Raw genomic sequence first — 17,278 nt, 5'->3', positions numbered from 1 at the left:
TTATTTTTAGTATTAAAATATATTTTTTCTAACAACATTCTCAATATTTCATCATACACATAATTTATAAACAACGTTCATCTTAAACCAATTTAACAGAAGTTAGTCTTTGATTCTAGAAACCTAAGAATTTGATGATGGAACTTCGTACGTATTATGCACCTTCGGTGATTTATTATATAAATATCAATTTAAGATAATAACCTACTTAAATCATTAACTAATCCATAATTATTATATACTCATACTTTGAGTTTGGATTACAAAAAAAAATCTTCGAGTATGAAAAAGCTATTAAAATGGTTTTATTGAAAAATCATGTAATATTAAAATAAAGTAGTAATAGTACATTAAATATGTAAAATAAAATAATATATAAAATTAAATAATATATAATATTAAATAATAAATGTATTATTAACCTATAAATTAGAAGTTGAAGAGTTTACATTAATTATTTAATAGACATAGACATATAGCAAATGCTAAAATGATGATGTATCAATCATATGGAGAGAGTCACTTTCATATATATAATTTTTCAATGCAAATTTCAGAGTTAAAAGAATTTTATTTTTGCACTAGTTAATGGTCACTACAATATTCAACCGTATTGGGTTTTATAAACTTCTAAAGGTTTAGGAGAAAACAAGCCCATGATTCTTAACTTGAAACATTAGATCGTGTGAATTTAAAACTACTGTATATGCACATATAAATGTCGTGTGTAATTAGTTGATAAAGTAATCATAGTTTGTTTGAGATTGAATAAAAGTTTCGTTTTTTTTTTTTTTACTGATTGACGATTCCGAGGAAAATATGGCTTGATCGGTCAGTGAAGAAATTGATTCAATATACCGGTTAGGAAAATTGAGAGATTAAGAAAATCAGCTTACGCAACAAAATTCTAAAGTTAATAATCCACTTGAATTCCATGGTGTAACAACTGCCACATGTTAGAAAATTCTGTTTCAATTAAAACTCTTGTGATTGTGATACAACCGAGTTGGACAATCCATAGTTGATTTGTAGTCAGATGATTGTGACAGTTAAGTCCAATATCGCTCCAAAATATCTAAGAGCTTGGAAGAGTACTTCAGATCGGTAACCATGTGCAGTGACCAAAACATGTACGTTTCTTTGATTATGATCTCGATTAAGTAGACTAGTTTAGATGATCGCTCGTCACAAGTATGATTTCAAATTGGTTTTTGTTGAATATTTAATTGACTTTCTAATTTTCGGAATTTTTAGTGATGTTAAATTCAAAATAGACATGTTTTCTGAAAACCATAGAACTTATATTAGATTGCATTCCCTATATAAGTATCAAAATATACACACATATAACTATATAAGTTTATAATATAGTGAGTGCATTACAACTTTTGGGATCTTTTTTTCGTTGGGCAAATACAACTTTTGGGATCTATAAAAAGGTACTGGTGCATGAGCTTGGGAAGCCAACTTAGTGAATATACCGCTCCAACTTACTAAGATAAACACTCTCATTCTAAAATGTCTCTTCCATATACAATTCTCATTCTATTTATATTTTCAACATCTTCATCTTATTTGATCCCCCTCGCACACTCCAAAATCGCTAGACTTGGGATTTCCTCAAAAACGCTAAAGAATGAACCTGATGGATCAACGCAAAAAGTAGATGAATCTAATCTTAAAATGTACTACTTTAATCAGACACTCGATCACTTCACATTCACACCGGAAAGCTACATGACTTTTCAACAAAGATACGCCATTGATTCCACGCACTGGGGTGGTGCTAAAGCCAACGCGCCAATCTTAGCATTTCTTGGAGAAGAATCGTCGTTAGACTCTGATTTGGCTGCCATCGGTTTTCTTCGTGACAACGGTCCTCGCCTAAATGCGCTCCTCGTCTACATAGAGGTGTGTGTGTTTTTATAATACATGCGGTTAGATTAATCTTTTGTAGTAACTAGGGACCCTAGTAACTATTATATAAATTCAAACGTTGTATAATGCAGCATAGGTATTATGGGGAGACGATGCCATTTGGATCAGCAGAAGAAGCACTAAAGAACGCAAGTACGTTGGGGTATTTGAACGCAGCACAAGCCCTAGCAGACTATGCCGCGATTCTCTTGCACGTTAAGGAGAAGTACTCCACCAATCACAGCCCTATCATTGTAATTGGAGGATCCTATGGTGGAAGTAAGTTCAGTGTATGTGTATACATCATATGTTAAAATTATCATAACCGTAACTTATGTGGTTATGTGATGTAGTTAATCTTTATCTCATAATGATAATATTAAATAGCATTATATGATATTAATGAATTTTTAAATAATAAATTTTTTTCATGGTATAAAAGTGTTAGCGGCATGGTTCAGGCTAAAATATCCACACATAGCACTCGGAGCATTAGCATCTTCAGCTCCTCTTCTCTACTTTGAAGATACTCGTCCTAAATTTGGTTATTATTATATTGTAACCAAAGTTTTCAAGGTAACAATAATTATCCACTCAGAACCCATATCAACATGTAGGAGTTATTTTTTTCCCCACAATCAGTCCATTAATTTCAACTATTTCGTTTTTGTTGTTACATGGTAGTCTTTACTAATTTTAACTAATTACACTCTTCTTTTTTATTTTCTCTAAAATATATTCCATTAGGAAGCAAGTGAAAGATGTTATAATACAATCCGTAATTCTTGGATAGAAATCGATAGAGTTGCTGGCAAACCCAATGGTCTCTCGATCCTTAGCAAACAATTCAAAACTTGCGCGTAAGAAAGAAATATCTTAATTTTTTTTTGTTTTTTTTTTCCACTTAATCTATGTTTTATGCTTAGTTTCTTCTTCAAAATTATTTATCAGTCCATTGAACGGAAGCTTCGATATCAAAGACTTTTTGGACACAATATATGCCGAAGCTGTTCAATACAACCGAGGTCCGAATTTTTGGGTGGCCAAAGTGTGCAACGCAATCAACGCCAATCCACCAAACCGTAGATACAATTTACTCGACCGGATTTTTGCTGGTGTTGTCGCTTTAGTAGGCAACCGAACTTGCTATGATACAAAAATGTTTGCGCAGCCAACAAACAATAACATCGCATGGAGATGGCAGGTATGTAAATTCTACTTTTAAAAACATACTAAAACACGATCGAACGCATACATTAAAAGGGTACGGACGTACGGTGCATAGCACTAACCATTTTAGTTAATTTCGTGGATAGATTTTAGTGGATTCTAAAGATATTTTAATGATTTATATATGGTTTTATTTCATAATTCGACTAGTTAATAGAGAAAATAAATTTACATGAATGATCTTTACATAGAGCTGCAGCGAGATAGTGATGCCCGTGGGATATGACAAACAAGATACAATGTTCCCAACGGCACCATTTAACATGACCAGTTACATTGATGGATGTAAGTCTTATCATGGTGTCACTCCTAGACCACATTGGATCACAACTTATTTCGGCATTCAGGTATATATGATTAATCAAATATCGTTCAGAAACACTTTTAAATTAAATCTTCATAGTTCCTTGTATTTACTGTCTCTAGTTTTAATCATAACTAGATTATATGACCCGTGCTTCACCCGGGTTGAATATTTGATTATTGGCTACAAGATCTTTTTTGGGATTTTTCTTGAGTTTCTTGATTTTCTATGCGTACTCCTTGAATTCTTCCTACACCATCAAATTGTTGTTCGAATCTTTCTCGGACTGTATCACCAAGTTTGATGAAGCTCTTTCTTTTATCGAAGGTCTTCAATTTAGGTCATTAGATTTATTGTTTTCTTTTCAAGATTTCCCTTTTACACATCTACAATACCATTAAATACCGCTAAATTAAATTGCAAACTATTGATTTTATTTTCTAAGGAATATATTACAAATACGAATTTAAATAGTAGTTAATAGTTTCTATAAAATCAAAACAAATATTGGTGGCATATTTTGAAATTAATGAAGCACGAATATTCGATGAATCGCATATGCTTAAATTGTGCTAAGACTGATTTAATTATTGTTAGTTGAGATTAAATATGATTCGTGAGAGATTTTCTAATATTTAGAAAAGCATATAATTGGCAATAACGGAAAAAATTAATTGAACTAATTAATATGAAACTAGATTTGTAAGGTTTTGTTAAGACAATATTTATTTTGAGATAGTATTTGTAGAGACTAAAAACTAATTAATATTTAGTTTAAGGATTTTTCAACCCAAAATCCTTACAAAAAATGTATATATAGATTGAATTTTTTCTAATTTTACATATGTTTTGCTTACATTTTGCTTATTTTTTGTAAAGTTTTTTAAAATTTCATGATTTAGAACAACAAAATCAACGTACTAATAGAATTGTAAAAATAATTCAGAGTTGTGTTGATTTTCTATATGTAATAGTTTGATGAAAATAATTAGCTAGAACTTATTATGAACTATTTAATGCAGGAGGTCAAGTTAATCCTCCAAAAATTTGGAAGCAACATCATTTTCTCTAATGGATTGTCTGATCCTTATAGCGTTGGCGGGTAAATAAATCTAATAATTTGTTCATACATGTTTAAATATGATATTGGTGTATCAATGTATTGAAGGTTTTATGGGAATTATTTTGATATTGTTCTAGAGTTTTGGAGGATATTTCAGATACTTTAGTTGCCATTACGACAAAAAATGGTAACTTCGTAAATTTTCAGTTTTAGTTAAACATTTGATCCAACATATAGTTTATGGAGATGATGATGAACTCTCTCAAAATTTGAATGGAAAGTTAATATATGAGCAGGTTCACATTGTCTAGATATCACCTTGAAGAGCAAAGAAGATCCGGAGTGGCTAGTGATTCAAAGAGAGAAAGAGATTAAAGTTATTGATTCTTGGATTTCAACTTATCAAAATGATCTAAGAGATCTTAACATGCCAGTCTAGGTTCATAAGTTATATAAAATTTATATTATATAAGACGATGGTATCCGCATCCGGTTTCACTCACGACCTTAAATTGGAGCTCTATCACTTTTTGTGTGTTTCAACACTCTCATTCTAATCTCTCAAAACATTAAGCTAAAAGATGCATTTATTGTACCAAAGGTTTTTGTTTGAATAAAATTTTACATTTATTAAAAACAAATTGGTATTTTTGATTGGTTGAGTGATCTATGACATCTATATAAAACCAAGTATTTAGTGAGATTGGGCTAGAGTTTTGGACCTTGAATTGTGGTCCATTACAATATAGTTTACGAAATAAATCCAAAAAAAATAAATTTTTTTTTGTCAAGAGCTGTATGTTTATTGATGGATAGGTGGAGCCAATATAAAATTAGAGCATCTCTAATATTTTTTTCTATTCTTGATTTTAAAATAAAAAAATCCTATAATAGAGCTGGATTTTATTCTATTGTCTTTGTCTATTTTTATCTAATTTTTTAACTAAACTATATAAAAAAATATGTATTTTAGAGGTAAAAATAAAAGTAAGTTGAAATAGATTTTATTTTAAAATAGAGTATATAAACACAAAATAGAGGTATGTTGGAAATGCTCTTATAGTTGTAAATAACAGGAATGGAAAATGTTGGAACTGAAAAGTATTATTTTTTTCTGAAATTATGTCATTTGTACAACATTGACTGTTAAATTTAACATTACGAAATATTTTAATTCATTACAAAAAATGCACATAATTATATAATTTTAATACAGTGACATGATATATAAATGAGACATGATATATAAGTGGTAAGAAATATTGAATATTTTTGAAAGAATCATATTTACTATAAAAAATACTGTACAAATATAACAGGATAAAAATATAAATATGTGGTTGGAAAAATATATAGTCTTATTAGTCATTTTTATTCCACGAAGAAATAGTAGATACGAGTGTCAAATATTGTTTCGAGAGAGATTTCAATTCCGATGAAAAGACAATATGTGTTCCGGCACATAAAATCTTAATTAACTAAATAAAAATTATATTAAGATATAAATTTACATGAAAAAAATAATAAAGAACAGAAATATAATATGTTTTTTTCCTTAGATTCAATACTCATAAAAACTCTCCGAAAAGCATAGTGGTAACAAGCATTTGAAATGTAAAATATCCTTCCTAACAGTAATTGTGAGTATCAAATGTCCTCCTTCTTAATGCTTTGCGCAGAAAATGTGATTTGATAATATAAGAGTTTAATACTTCCTGAAAAATTCTACTCATTTAGTCCAATGAAAAGCGACCACAACGTATAGTAACATCTTTATTAATATGGGAAACCAAAAATTATTAGATTATAGCTCATTTGTCTGTACTTTTTTCGTTGTTATTATATATTTTTAATTTAGACTAAGATAAGATAATATATATTTGTGTGGAAAGCAAGTAAGTTGATGATATCTAATCATGTACGAGTGTCTAATTTTTAAAAAAGTTACATAAAAACAAGACATGACAAGAGAAAACATTATTTGAAAAATGGGACAAATGTTGATGACAAGCCAAAAATAAAGTAAAAATAGTATAAACTTATGGTTAATTAGTCTTTTGTAAATTTATGGGCCTCGAAACAATATAAAAGACATTCCGTGGAAAGTGACACCACACCTTCATAACTTAGCCACAAAGGAAAAAAAAAGGGCATTGCTTTATTTATCTCGAGATATGTTTTTATAACCATATTTGAATGAATTGATATTATGAAACCGCCTCATTGATCCAAACTAATTTTGTATTACATTACATGTGAATTGATTCCATTGGAAATGAACGAATGTCCTTCGTCTATATATTGGAAATGATACATTTGACCCGTACGTAAACCAATCGAGTCTTCAAGTTACCTAAATTCATCAACTTGTTTGAAAATATCCATTGTTTTTTTGCTTTTGAAATATCCAATGTTGTTCAAAAGTATAACTTGCATTTCCAATGGATTCTTAGTTTCAACATATACAAAACACGTACGTATAAATAAATACACAATTCTGTATAAACAAATACACACTTGCTTTTGTTCTGTGCATACAAGTATGAAGTGCGTCAAAAGTACGCATTATGTGGTTTAGGTAACCAGAAATGTTGTCCATGAAAAAAAAAGAAATTAGAAAAAAGAAAGCCTAAGGAGATGATGCCAAGAAAGAACCTTCCATTGACTGGTCTCCATTTTCTTTCTTTTTTAAGAATCCAAATCCTTATTCACCTACGCAATTATACTTTTTGTATTTGATAAGTAACTACGTGTTTGCTAAGCAACCTTTCCACGCCTGTTCAAAATGTCGAATTTATTACTTAAATTCGGGTAGAAATTTATCAGATTTGTCTTAAAAAGTAGTAAAGAAAAAGTTGTTGATCATTCTACTCTATGAAGCAGAAATTACATATAGAAAATAAAGATAGCAATATTTCTCTTTCTTTTTTACTTTTTATACATCATGATTGATCTCTTTTTTTTTTCTATTCAACATGGATGATAAAACATCATCTATAATATAAAATAAAGATTGACTGATTATTGACTTGGCAACGGTTTAACATTAACCAACTTGGAATTCCACTTCCATCTTCAAAACTATTGAATATCCAATTTTCTTAGATGTGCCACATTTACTCACATATTATAATTTTTTTCCAAATTTAAAAGATACGGTTATTTTATTCTTTTTGTTAAATTATATATAATAACAATAAATAGTACATAACCGTATATATCATTTATATAAACAATTTTTTTTGATAAATATAAAATAAGAAATCGATTATTTCAATTCATAATATTAAAATATAAATCGATTAATAGAAAGAAATAAAAATCGGTTGATAAAAAAGTAAATCAATCGAATTAAAACACATGTGATATTTTGGCGTAATCTACACTTGAACATTTTCTGTTTATCCGCTGTTACTTCTCTCTCTCTCTCTATCCCAAAAGACGACACAAGTACAAACACAAATCTGCAAATCTTCTTCTTCTTCTGTCTTCATGAATTTCAAGTCTAACAATTCCTAGCCGTTTACAATTTGACGGCACAATTCTTCATTCCTTGTCGTGCCCGGAAGTAAAAAGATGATCTTTTTGGTTTCTGATGAGATAAAACAGAGATCTTGTTAACACTTATAAGCAGACCCAACTCGGGAAGCTATGGCCGCTATTCGTTTTGCGGCGGCGATTCTGATTTGCTGTTTATTACCGGCGGCGGTTTTGTCTTACGGTTTCCCGGCGGCGTTGAAACTTGAAAGAGTTATTCCAGCGAATCACGAAATGGAACTTAGTCAGCTCAAGGCTCGTGATGAAGCTAGACACGGCAGATTGTTACAGTCTTTAGGTGGAGTCATAGATTTTCCCGTGGACGGAACTTTTGATCCTTTCGTTGTTGGGTAATTTAAAGTTTTCATCTTTATGTTCTTTTTTGGTGATTGATCGATTTTTGGCAATGCCTGTAAGGTGTTAGATACAATATCTGAGTAAATCTCAGTCATTGTCTGTTAAAGTTTTGTTTTGTTGCAAGTCTCAATCAAAAGTTCTTTTTTTGGTTTTGTTGTTTTCTGCTTAGTTTTGGTGTTTGACTTTGTAACAGACTGTACTACACGAAACTACGATTAGGAACTCCTCCAAGAGATTTTTATGTACAGGTTGATACAGGAAGTGATGTTTTGTGGGTTAGTTGTGCTTCTTGTAATGGCTGTCCTCAAACCAGTGGACTCCAAGTAAAGCTTTTGAATTCTTTGTCATAATCTTGGTCTAGTTATGATTTCTGTGGTTTTGGATTGTTAATATGATGCTTCTTTCTTTTGCAGATTCAGTTGAATTTCTTTGATCCAGGGAGCTCTGTAACAGCATCACCGATTTCATGTTCTGATCAAAGATGCAGTTGGGGTATTCAGTCTTCTGATTCAGGCTGTTCTGTTCAGAACAACCTTTGTGCTTACACGTTTCAGTATGGGGATGGAAGTGGCACTTCAGGGTTCTACGTATCTGATGTCTTGCAATTTGATATGATTGTGGGAAGCTCTCTGGTCCCAAACTCAACGGCTCCGGTTGTGTTTGGGTGAGTTTATTTCAGCGAATCCTTTGTTTCATAGTCATCAATATGGGCCATTACTCTTGACTTTGTTGGTTGCTATGTGGGATTGTTTTTCTGGAACCAGTTGCAGCACCTCTCAGACGGGAGATTTAGTGAAGTCTGATAGAGCGGTTGATGGAATCTTCGGGTTTGGGCAGCAAGGAATGTCTGTCATTTCTCAGCTTGCTTCACAGGGAATAGCTCCAAGAGTGTTCTCTCACTGCTTGAAAGGAGAGAATGGAGGCGGAGGCATATTGGTTCTTGGAGAGATTGTGGAGCCAAACATGGTCTTTACTCCACTTGTTCCCTCACAGTGAGTGTTCATTTATCCCTCGAAACCGTTTCATTTTAAATAGTTGTTCAAATGTTCATTAGAGAGTGACTGATAAGCATGATCTTATTTAAATAGTTGCTCAAATGTTCATTAGAGATTGACTGATAAGCATGATCTTATGGCGTGTTAAAATGTCAGGCCTCATTACAATGTGAATCTGCTGAGCATCTCAGTAAATGGCCAAGCTTTACCTATCAATCCATCGGTCTTCTCTACATCAAACGGCCAGGGAACAATCATTGACACTGGTACAACATTGGCATACCTTTCTGAAGCAGCCTATGTTCCTTTCGTTGAAGCTGTAAGTCATCAGAGCTCACGTTGCTATATGCTTTTGATATCACCGAACCATCTGTGAAATGGAGTTACTATAACTGTACTCCATTGACTTGATACTCTGCAATCTTCGTTCAATACTTAAATGTTATCTGTCTTATGGAATTTTTCAGATTACAAATGCTGTTTCGCAGTCTGTCAGACCCGTTGTTTCGAAAGGGAACCAATGTTACGTAATAACCACAAGGTCTATCCTCTGACCACATCTTCTTATCCCAAGCATGTCTTCTTAATTGGTAAACATTTGAACTTTTTTATTGTACTGTGATGATCAGTGTCGGAGACATATTTCCTCCAGTTAGCTTGAACTTTGCTGGTGGAGCATCTATGTTCTTGAATCCTCAGGATTACCTCATACAGCAGAACAATGTCGTAAGCACTTTAACTCGCAACCTTTTCATAGGAACCTGGTTTCAGAATCTGAACCTACCTTGACCTGAAACAGTGAGTTTTTTTTTTTCTGTTCCTGGTATAACATTGGCCTCTGCACTCTGCTTTCTAGGGAGGTACTGCAGTGTGGTGCATCGGTTTTCAAAGGATACAGAATCAAGGGATAACGATCCTTGGAGGTAACCCGAATCGAAAGCTGAAGCCTTTGTTATTTGAAATCTACATTTGGTAACACAAAACATCTGTTTTTGTCATCTTTTTTTCTTCTGCAGATTTGGTTCTTAAAGACAAGATCTTTGTCTATGATCTGGTCGGTCAGAGAATCGGATGGGCAAACTACGACTGTAAATCTCATCTCTTTAACTCAAATGACACCCTAAAGCAATGAAATCTTACCACACTTAAAAAATTCTTAACCTTTTTTATCTTTCTTCAGGTTCGACGTCGGTAAATGTCTCAGCGACTAGCAGCAGCGGAAGAAGCGAATATGTGAACGCAGGACAGTTTAGTGAGAATGCTGCAGCACCGCAGAAGTTATCTTTGGACATTGTTGGAAACACTCTAATGTTGTTACTAATGGTAATCAACATGTTCTTATAGCACACAGCTTTTCACAACTTTGCCTAAATTGTAGTTTCTTCGATACCCTTTTGATGTGGTCGTCGGCGTGTTAATTTGTGGTCACCGGCGAGTAAGTTTCTCCCAACCGGCGAATCCCAGCAAAAGAAAAATTAACTTGTTTGTTGTTTGTTTGTATGTTTTTTTATTCCTATTTCATTGTTATAGTTTTTGATGTACATAATTCCTTTTATACATAGTTGTGTCTATGTGTGTGTATTGTTCTCCTGATCAAGTTTTTTAGTGGAAATTCTGCAAAGTTAAAAACGAAATCATACTATCTCACAATTCTATTTTGTTCATCATACTTCCGTACACTCTTACTCAGACAGAGTCAACGAAAGCCCTAATCTTTCTTATCTGACACAAACACTAACTCGTGTTTCATAATTTATCTGTTATTAATGTTATGCTCAAATTAGGTAATTTATCAATTAATCTCTTTTTTTATTTGGTCGTCTTCTAAAAATCTCCAACTTTCTTCTCTTCCATAGAACCTCAAATTTCTAGGGTTTTAGGGGTTTTTCCTGAATTGAATTTCCCAGATCGAGATTCGCTGTTTCTCGATTGGGGGTACTTTTCAACTATTCCGGCGATGGCGGATGAGAAGAACGGTGGACGTCTGAGTGACGCTAGTGACTACTCATCAGAGGACGAAGGAACAGAAGATTACAGAAGAGGAGGTTACCATACGGTTCGAGTCGGTGATACTTTTAAGAATGGATCTTATGTCATTCAAAGTAAGCTTGGTTGGGGACATTTCTCCACTGTCTGGCTCGCTTGGGACACTCTCAACTCTGTAAGTCACTACTTTCACTTCTATGCTTCGTTTCTCAGAGAATCAATTTTAGGGTTTTTAGATAGTAGGGAAAAGGAACTGGCTTGAGCTAGGGTTTAGGCAGTATATATTGAATTGCATTGTTGTGATTGAACTAGCTTTGTTAGAGAATGAGGAAGTTCTTGTAGTTAGAGAATTGAATCTTGCCTTTGAATTCATTTGTTTGTAGCGATACGTAGCTTTGAAAATCCAGAAGAGTGCTCAGCACTACACTGAAGCGGCCATGGATGAGATAAAGATATTGAAACAGATTGCAGAAGGCGATGCGGAAGATAAGAAGTGTGTTGTGAAGCTTCTTGATCATTTCAAGCATGCTGGTCCTAATGGGCAACATGTTTGTATGGTTTTTGAGTATTTGGGAGATAACCTCTTGTCGGTTATCAAGTACAGTGATTACCGAGGGGTTCCTCTTCATATGGTTAAAGAGATCTGTTTTCATATCTTAGTTGGTTTGGATTATCTTCATCGTGAACTTTCTATTATTCATACTGATATCAAGCCGGAGAATATTCTGCTTTGTTCCACTATTGACCCTGAAGCAGATGCTCGGAAATCGGGGATTCCTCTTGTTCTTCCAACTGTGAAGGACAAGGCTGTTCCTGAGAGACCAGTTGAAAAAGAGAAACCTAAGAGTTATACGTATAGTGCGGATTTGACTAAGAATCAGAAGAAGAAGATCCGTAAGAAAGCTAAGAAAGTGGAAGGTTCAGAGGAAAATGAGAGAGACTCTTCTAACTCTGAGGCAAGACCAAATGGAAATGCAACTGTGGAGAGGTTGGAAGAGAGTTCTGAAAGAGTAAAAGATGCAGAGAATGTTAGTCAAAAGAGCCGGGGAAATAGGAGAGGAAGCCAATCCACGAGGCAAAAGTTACTTGCGGATGTTGATCGGAAATGCAAGTTGGTGGATTTTGGGAATGCTTGTTGGACTTATAAACAGTTTACGAGTGATATTCAGACAAGACAGTACCGGTGTCCTGAGGTTGTTCTTGGCTCAAAATACTCAACCTCAGCGGATATGTGGTCATTTGCTTGCATTTGTTTTGAGCTTGCCACCGGAGATGTTCTATTCGATCCTCACAGTGGTGAAAACTTTGAGCGAGATGAGGTATATATCTCTTATGTGATTTCTCATACTTTGTGAAAAAATAAAATCGTTTCATGTCGTTTGTACTCAATTGTAACACTAATGGACTTTGGTTTCAGGATCACTTGGCATTGATGATGGAGCTTCTCGGGATGATGCCACGAAAGGTAAATCCAAAAACACAGTGTTCTCTTATTTATCAATATCAAGAATAGAGCTTTTTAAAGGGATTTTGTTAAATGTAGATTGCATTAGGTGGACGCCATTCGCGGGATTTCTTCAACCGACAGGGTGAACTACGGCACATCAGGCGGTTACGGTTTTGGCCACTTAGCAAGGTCTTAACAGATAAATATGACTTCAGCGAGGAAGACGCAATTGCTATGCAAGATTTCATCACTCCCATTCTTCAATTTGTACCTGAGAAGAGACCGACGGCTGCTCAGTGCCTAACGCACCCATGGTTGAATCCGGTCCCTAAATCACTGAAACCGTCATCGAGTCCACAAAATCCCAAAGAAGAAGAAGAGGAAGCGTCGGATGAGGATAAAGATAAGGAAAAGGTTGAGAGGGAAGCCATGGAGGCAGGTGTTGGAAATATCGCCATTGATGGCTCGGAAAGAAAGACCTCAGCAAGAGAAGGTCGTCAATCAGCTCGTGATCTTCGTACTTAAGAAACAAATATAAATGCCTGAAAAAGTTTTGTATTTGTCTTTGAATTTCTTCTCTGGGAATCGAAGATTTAGATACTGTATTGTTTTTTATCCCTTTACTCTCGAAAACAGTTTTGATAAACCCTATATTTGAATTTTCATTTGCTTTCGAACCAGTTTATTAAATGATACATTGATCTTACAACATTACCAAGCAATGAGGACATAGCACACAAGTCACTGGGGTTCAATGGAGACCACAACAATAAATATTTATCAGACATTTGATGAACTCACCTCGCTCTAACTACTAGTAGGGGCCTAATGCCATAATGTAACTGTGATGAATGAAATTCACTTTCTTCACGGATTTTAAACCTGTAATATTTACGTATATTTTGAGCGCTCTTTATCAAATTTAAAGGGGATATGGAAATGGGAAGAAGAAGAAACAGGTTTACCTCTTCTTTCGTCTTTTAGGATTGAAGGTTCAAAAGATTTTGCGTCTACTGAGATAGGAATACATGAGAAAGAAGGCGACTGCAGCGCCTATGATGATTCCACCCGTTGTTAGCCAGAATGCAGACTGCAAAACCCGAGATGTTAATGGTAAAATGATGGCACAATAGTTGTAAATATGTGGTTGCTTGATGAGGACTTACAGCTTGTTCTTCAAGATAGGACCTCAAGTTCATGCCGAATATACCTGCAGGTACCCAAAACAAAAGGTATAAGCCATTTACAATGAACAGGGGAAAAATAGGATTTGTTGGCTTTGAGATCATGTTCATAGGGAAATGGTTCTTTGTAGTCAAATTCAAATAGCACATATGTAATGGAGAATGTGGACACTCCGTTCAATCTTGGTAGTTGGTAGTTTAAATGCAAAGGCTCTACTATAGTTCAAAGGTTTCAGAGAAAGCGGATACAAATCATCAAAAGTTTGTGAATATACCTGCGATGAGAGCACCAACTGCAACACAAAATGTACCGACCTGAAGAAGCAACTCGAACCTGCTGACCTCAAGCCTCCGAGAACTGGAAACAAACAATGGACCATGGTAAGAGTGCCTAAGAATTTAAGAGAAAGGAGTATTTTGTTATCTTCAGTACCTTAGATTGACAGCAATTGAGTCTTCCATTTCCTTTGCAGAATCCAGAAGTCTTTCTGCTTGTCCATGGCATGACTCACATCTGCACATACGAAGCCATAGAGTTTCACTACATAACAATGAAACATATCAGAGTGCTTCAAGAGCAAAAGTCAAGACCTTTGCAGATAGTTCTCCAAGAGCATTTCGATTTCCTCCTCTTCTTCTGCACGGAACCAGAAAAAGAAAATGAATCTCGTTAAATTCATCTGTTTGTGGTGATTATCATGGAGGAAATGTTTGCAGTCTTACCCTCAGCAATCAGCTTATCTGAGGGTAATGTACACTCCAAATCATCGTCTCCTCTTCTAAGTGTGCAATTTCTTCCCATGATGCATATGCGGCGTATTTCATGGGGATCCTCTAAAAGATCCAGGAGCATTTGTCTAAGAGCTCCAGCTCGGGAGCCCAATTCAACCTTTAAAAAGTGTATAAAGAAAAATTCAATACAAAAAACCGAACATTGAGTTCTCTGAAGCGAACAACTAACAAGAATATACATACATAAACAACTAAATAAAGTTTACCAGTCTTTGTTTGCTAATACGAAGTTCCTCCAATATATCGGCAGTTAAGCGGTTGGGTAAAACCTCAAGTAGAGCTTGGACCTGAACCAAATGGAAGTAATATAAACATTAAGAGCAAAAAGAATGATCTTTAAAAGCCATAAGCCAATGTTTGGAAAAAACTACAGGGTTTCATGTCAGAACATATAAAGGATTTCATTTTAACGCCTCAGCTCTTTTATCCTATGCTCAGTTCAAACTTAAACTTATAGCAAAAGGAAATGCTTTGTGTGTCGAAAATGGCAGTTTCATCCTCTATAGCACGAATCCGTTCCTTTTAAGATCTAACTTAGTCATGGAGAAGTCCTAGTCTAGCAGTCAAAGTGAAGAAGATCTAACTGAAATATACTCACTAGCTTTTCATACTCACACGGGGTTCAATGTCCATAAGCCTTTGCTCTAATCGTTGTATCCTTGAGATTAGCGCCGATTCAACAGCCTTCAATAAAGCCAGAGTAATGAAAGGTTAACACCAAAATGATTGGAATTATAACAAACTCAAGTTATGCAGGGCTGAAGAGATAATATTTATAATCTTTTATCTGTGTACAAAACATATATTTCTACATAAACAAATCATCATCCAATCAAATTATTTATGGGCCAAACCAACCTCTAGTTCAAATGGCATAGAGGGTCCTCCATTCATACTTCTTGGGTTAAGCCGAGGCATCAATGTATCTACAAAAGCTCTTCCTCCTCTCCTGAAAATATTTTGGACTTACACCAGCGATACTAGAGAAATTGATCTGAAGAAAAAGAGATATACTGCGACCAAGATTACCGGTTATAATCAAATATAAGGACACGGTCTCGCATGGCTATTGCTCTCAGGGAGCCCAAATTTAGCAGAATCGCATGTTCACGGACCTAAATAACATGTAAGAAAAGGTCTCAACATTGTCATATAGATGGTTCATCATACACATAACTGTAGAGAAATGATAAGTTTGAGCTATATATATACCAATAGAGATGGCACTGAGTTTGTCATAAACAACGAAGGATCAACGCTTCGTATATCTCTTGGACGAAGACCTGATTAAAATATTAGACTTATCATAGAGAACTACCAACATGACGATCATCAAATGTATAAAATAGTTAACTATTGTTTCAGTCACCACTGGATTTAAGCAGCTGTCGTCTGTTAATCTTCCTTGTAGATATTGCTCCAGTCGCCTTCACTTCCACAACCTTCATAAAGTTACAAACTTTGATGAGATACAACAAGTGACAGTTTCATCCAAAGCTAATCAATTCAAACAGAATCCTAAATATATGACTAATTGACTATATGAACATGCAATTCAATAGTTCATTATATCCAGAAGAAACCTCATAAACCGGTTCACGAATTCCCAGAGACGTAGAGTCACTTGATGAAGAAGAAGAAGAAGAATCGATCTTCTTTGAATCATCTCTTCCTCCTCCGTTATCTCCATCACTACTATTACTGTCACTACCATCGTCGTCGTCGCTAACGTTAAGGGATTCGTAATCGCCGACGAAATCCTCGGCGGTTGTCGGAGACTTGGCGAAACATTTCGATCTCGATAAAACTTTAAGTGCCTCGAAGTAGATCGGAGTTCTACTCAACGCAGATAACTGGAGAGAAAAGGAAGGAGAAGATCCAGGAAGAAGATAATGGAGAGATGGAGATGGATATGGAGAGTGATCGGAGAAGTTGAAGAGAGAAGTGAATGTTGAAGGAATTGGAGTTAACGCCATTGTTGGTTTGGTGCTGGTGGAACGAAGAAGCTTTGGTTATGGAGATTTTTAGCTTTAAGGATAATTTTACCAAAAAACTAAAAAAGTAAAAACAACATCCAATTTGTATGACTTGTCACTCTCAAATATTTCCGAAACATCTAATCATTTTTTGGCATTTTTACAAATTAATGTGTTTTTAATAATAAATTTTTGGACAAAACAATAAAATAAATAAAGTGAAAACTTTATAAAAAATATCAAAATAATAATTTACCGTGTGTATTAATTTATAGAATTTTTACTGTATATATCAAATTATCTCTATCGAAGTTTTTATTTCTTACAAATATTTCTGTTATTTCTTAAAAAATTTAATTTTTTCCAAAAAATTATTAAATAGAGATTTGTTTTGGATTAATGAATAAACAATTTATGGTAGTTGACCGTTAATTTTGTGGCTGAGGCTTTTCTTACCCACGATCTTTTCACCTGTGAATAATCTGCCACC

At 34.3% G+C, this 17,278-nt stretch overlaps 4 protein-coding genes and 1 long non-coding RNA gene across 13 annotated transcripts; 4 read left to right on the top strand and 1 right to left on the bottom strand.

Moving 5' to 3' along the window:
• The first annotated feature begins 1,293 nt into the window (after window positions 1-1,293).
• Window positions 1,294-5,388, top strand: AT5G22860 (Serine carboxypeptidase S28 family protein). Of its 8 annotated transcripts, NM_180728.3 has the most exons (9): window positions 1,366-1,911; window positions 2,010-2,196; window positions 2,360-2,493; window positions 2,665-2,777; window positions 2,869-3,121; window positions 3,339-3,494; window positions 4,474-4,553; window positions 4,652-4,701; window positions 4,811-5,388. In NM_180728.3, exons 1-9 carry the CDS (start codon window positions 1,519-1,521, stop codon window positions 4,951-4,953), a joined length of 1,509 nt encoding a protein of 502 aa, NP_851059.1. In that variant the 5' UTR covers window positions 1,366-1,518; the 3' UTR covers window positions 4,954-5,388. The 8 variants fall into 8 exon arrangements, with proteins under 8 accessions (NP_001318624.1, NP_001330609.1, NP_001330605.1 ...); NM_001343774.1 differs by having other exon boundaries at window positions 1,294-1,911; window positions 4,474-4,701; window positions 4,811-5,283; NM_001343778.1 differs by having other exon boundaries at window positions 1,318-1,911; window positions 3,339-4,553; window positions 4,811-5,236.
• Window positions 5,389-7,026: 1,638 nt separating this feature from the next.
• Window positions 7,027-7,289, top strand: AT5G03535. The gene has a single exon (NR_142691.1). It is a non-coding gene; the product is annotated as an other RNA (long non-coding RNA).
• A 598-nt stretch (window positions 7,290-7,887) lies between these two features.
• On the top strand, window positions 7,888-11,091 carry AT5G22850 (Eukaryotic aspartyl protease family protein). Its single transcript, NM_122190.3, has 10 exons — window positions 7,888-8,401; window positions 8,602-8,731; window positions 8,822-9,072; window positions 9,173-9,400; window positions 9,560-9,722; window positions 9,871-9,944; window positions 10,033-10,129; window positions 10,260-10,326; window positions 10,420-10,491; window positions 10,584-11,091. The coding sequence occupies exons 1-10, from the start codon at window positions 8,166-8,168 to the stop codon at window positions 10,745-10,747; spliced, it is 1,482 nt and encodes a 493-aa protein (NP_197676.2). The 5' UTR covers window positions 7,888-8,165; the 3' UTR covers window positions 10,748-11,091.
• AT5G22840 (Protein kinase superfamily protein) lies at window positions 11,084-13,747 on the top strand. Its single transcript, NM_122189.3, has 4 exons — window positions 11,084-11,564; window positions 11,773-12,708; window positions 12,807-12,854; window positions 12,933-13,747. The coding sequence occupies exons 1-4, from the start codon at window positions 11,361-11,363 to the stop codon at window positions 13,359-13,361; spliced, it is 1,617 nt and encodes a 538-aa protein (NP_197675.1). The 5' UTR covers window positions 11,084-11,360; the 3' UTR covers window positions 13,362-13,747.
• On the bottom strand, window positions 13,471-16,867 carry MGT10 (magnesium (Mg) transporter 10). Of its 2 annotated transcripts, NM_122188.3 has the most exons (14): window positions 16,396-16,867; window positions 16,182-16,254; window positions 16,025-16,095; window positions 15,842-15,927; window positions 15,671-15,761; window positions 15,428-15,496; window positions 15,019-15,099; window positions 14,744-14,909; window positions 14,612-14,657; window positions 14,454-14,534; window positions 14,296-14,378; window positions 14,003-14,046; window positions 13,802-13,926; window positions 13,471-13,718 (listed from the first exon to the last, which is right to left on the bottom strand). In NM_122188.3, exons 1-13 carry the CDS (start codon window positions 16,786-16,788, stop codon window positions 13,831-13,833), a joined length of 1,380 nt encoding a protein of 459 aa, NP_568424.1. In that variant the 5' UTR covers window positions 16,789-16,867; the 3' UTR covers window positions 13,471-13,718; window positions 13,802-13,830. The 2 variants fall into 2 exon arrangements, with proteins under 2 accessions (NP_568424.1, NP_001332159.1); NM_001343773.1 differs by lacking the exon at window positions 13,471-13,718 and having other exon boundaries at window positions 13,748-13,926.
• Between the last annotated feature and the right edge of the window lie 411 nt (window positions 16,868-17,278).

Source organism: Arabidopsis thaliana, chromosome 5 (genome assembly GCF_000001735.4).
Source record: "Arabidopsis thaliana chromosome 5, partial sequence".
Classification (NCBI taxonomy): Eukaryota; Viridiplantae; Streptophyta; class Magnoliopsida; order Brassicales; family Brassicaceae; genus Arabidopsis; species Arabidopsis thaliana.
This window is presented reverse-complemented; position numbering and strand designations above follow the sequence as displayed.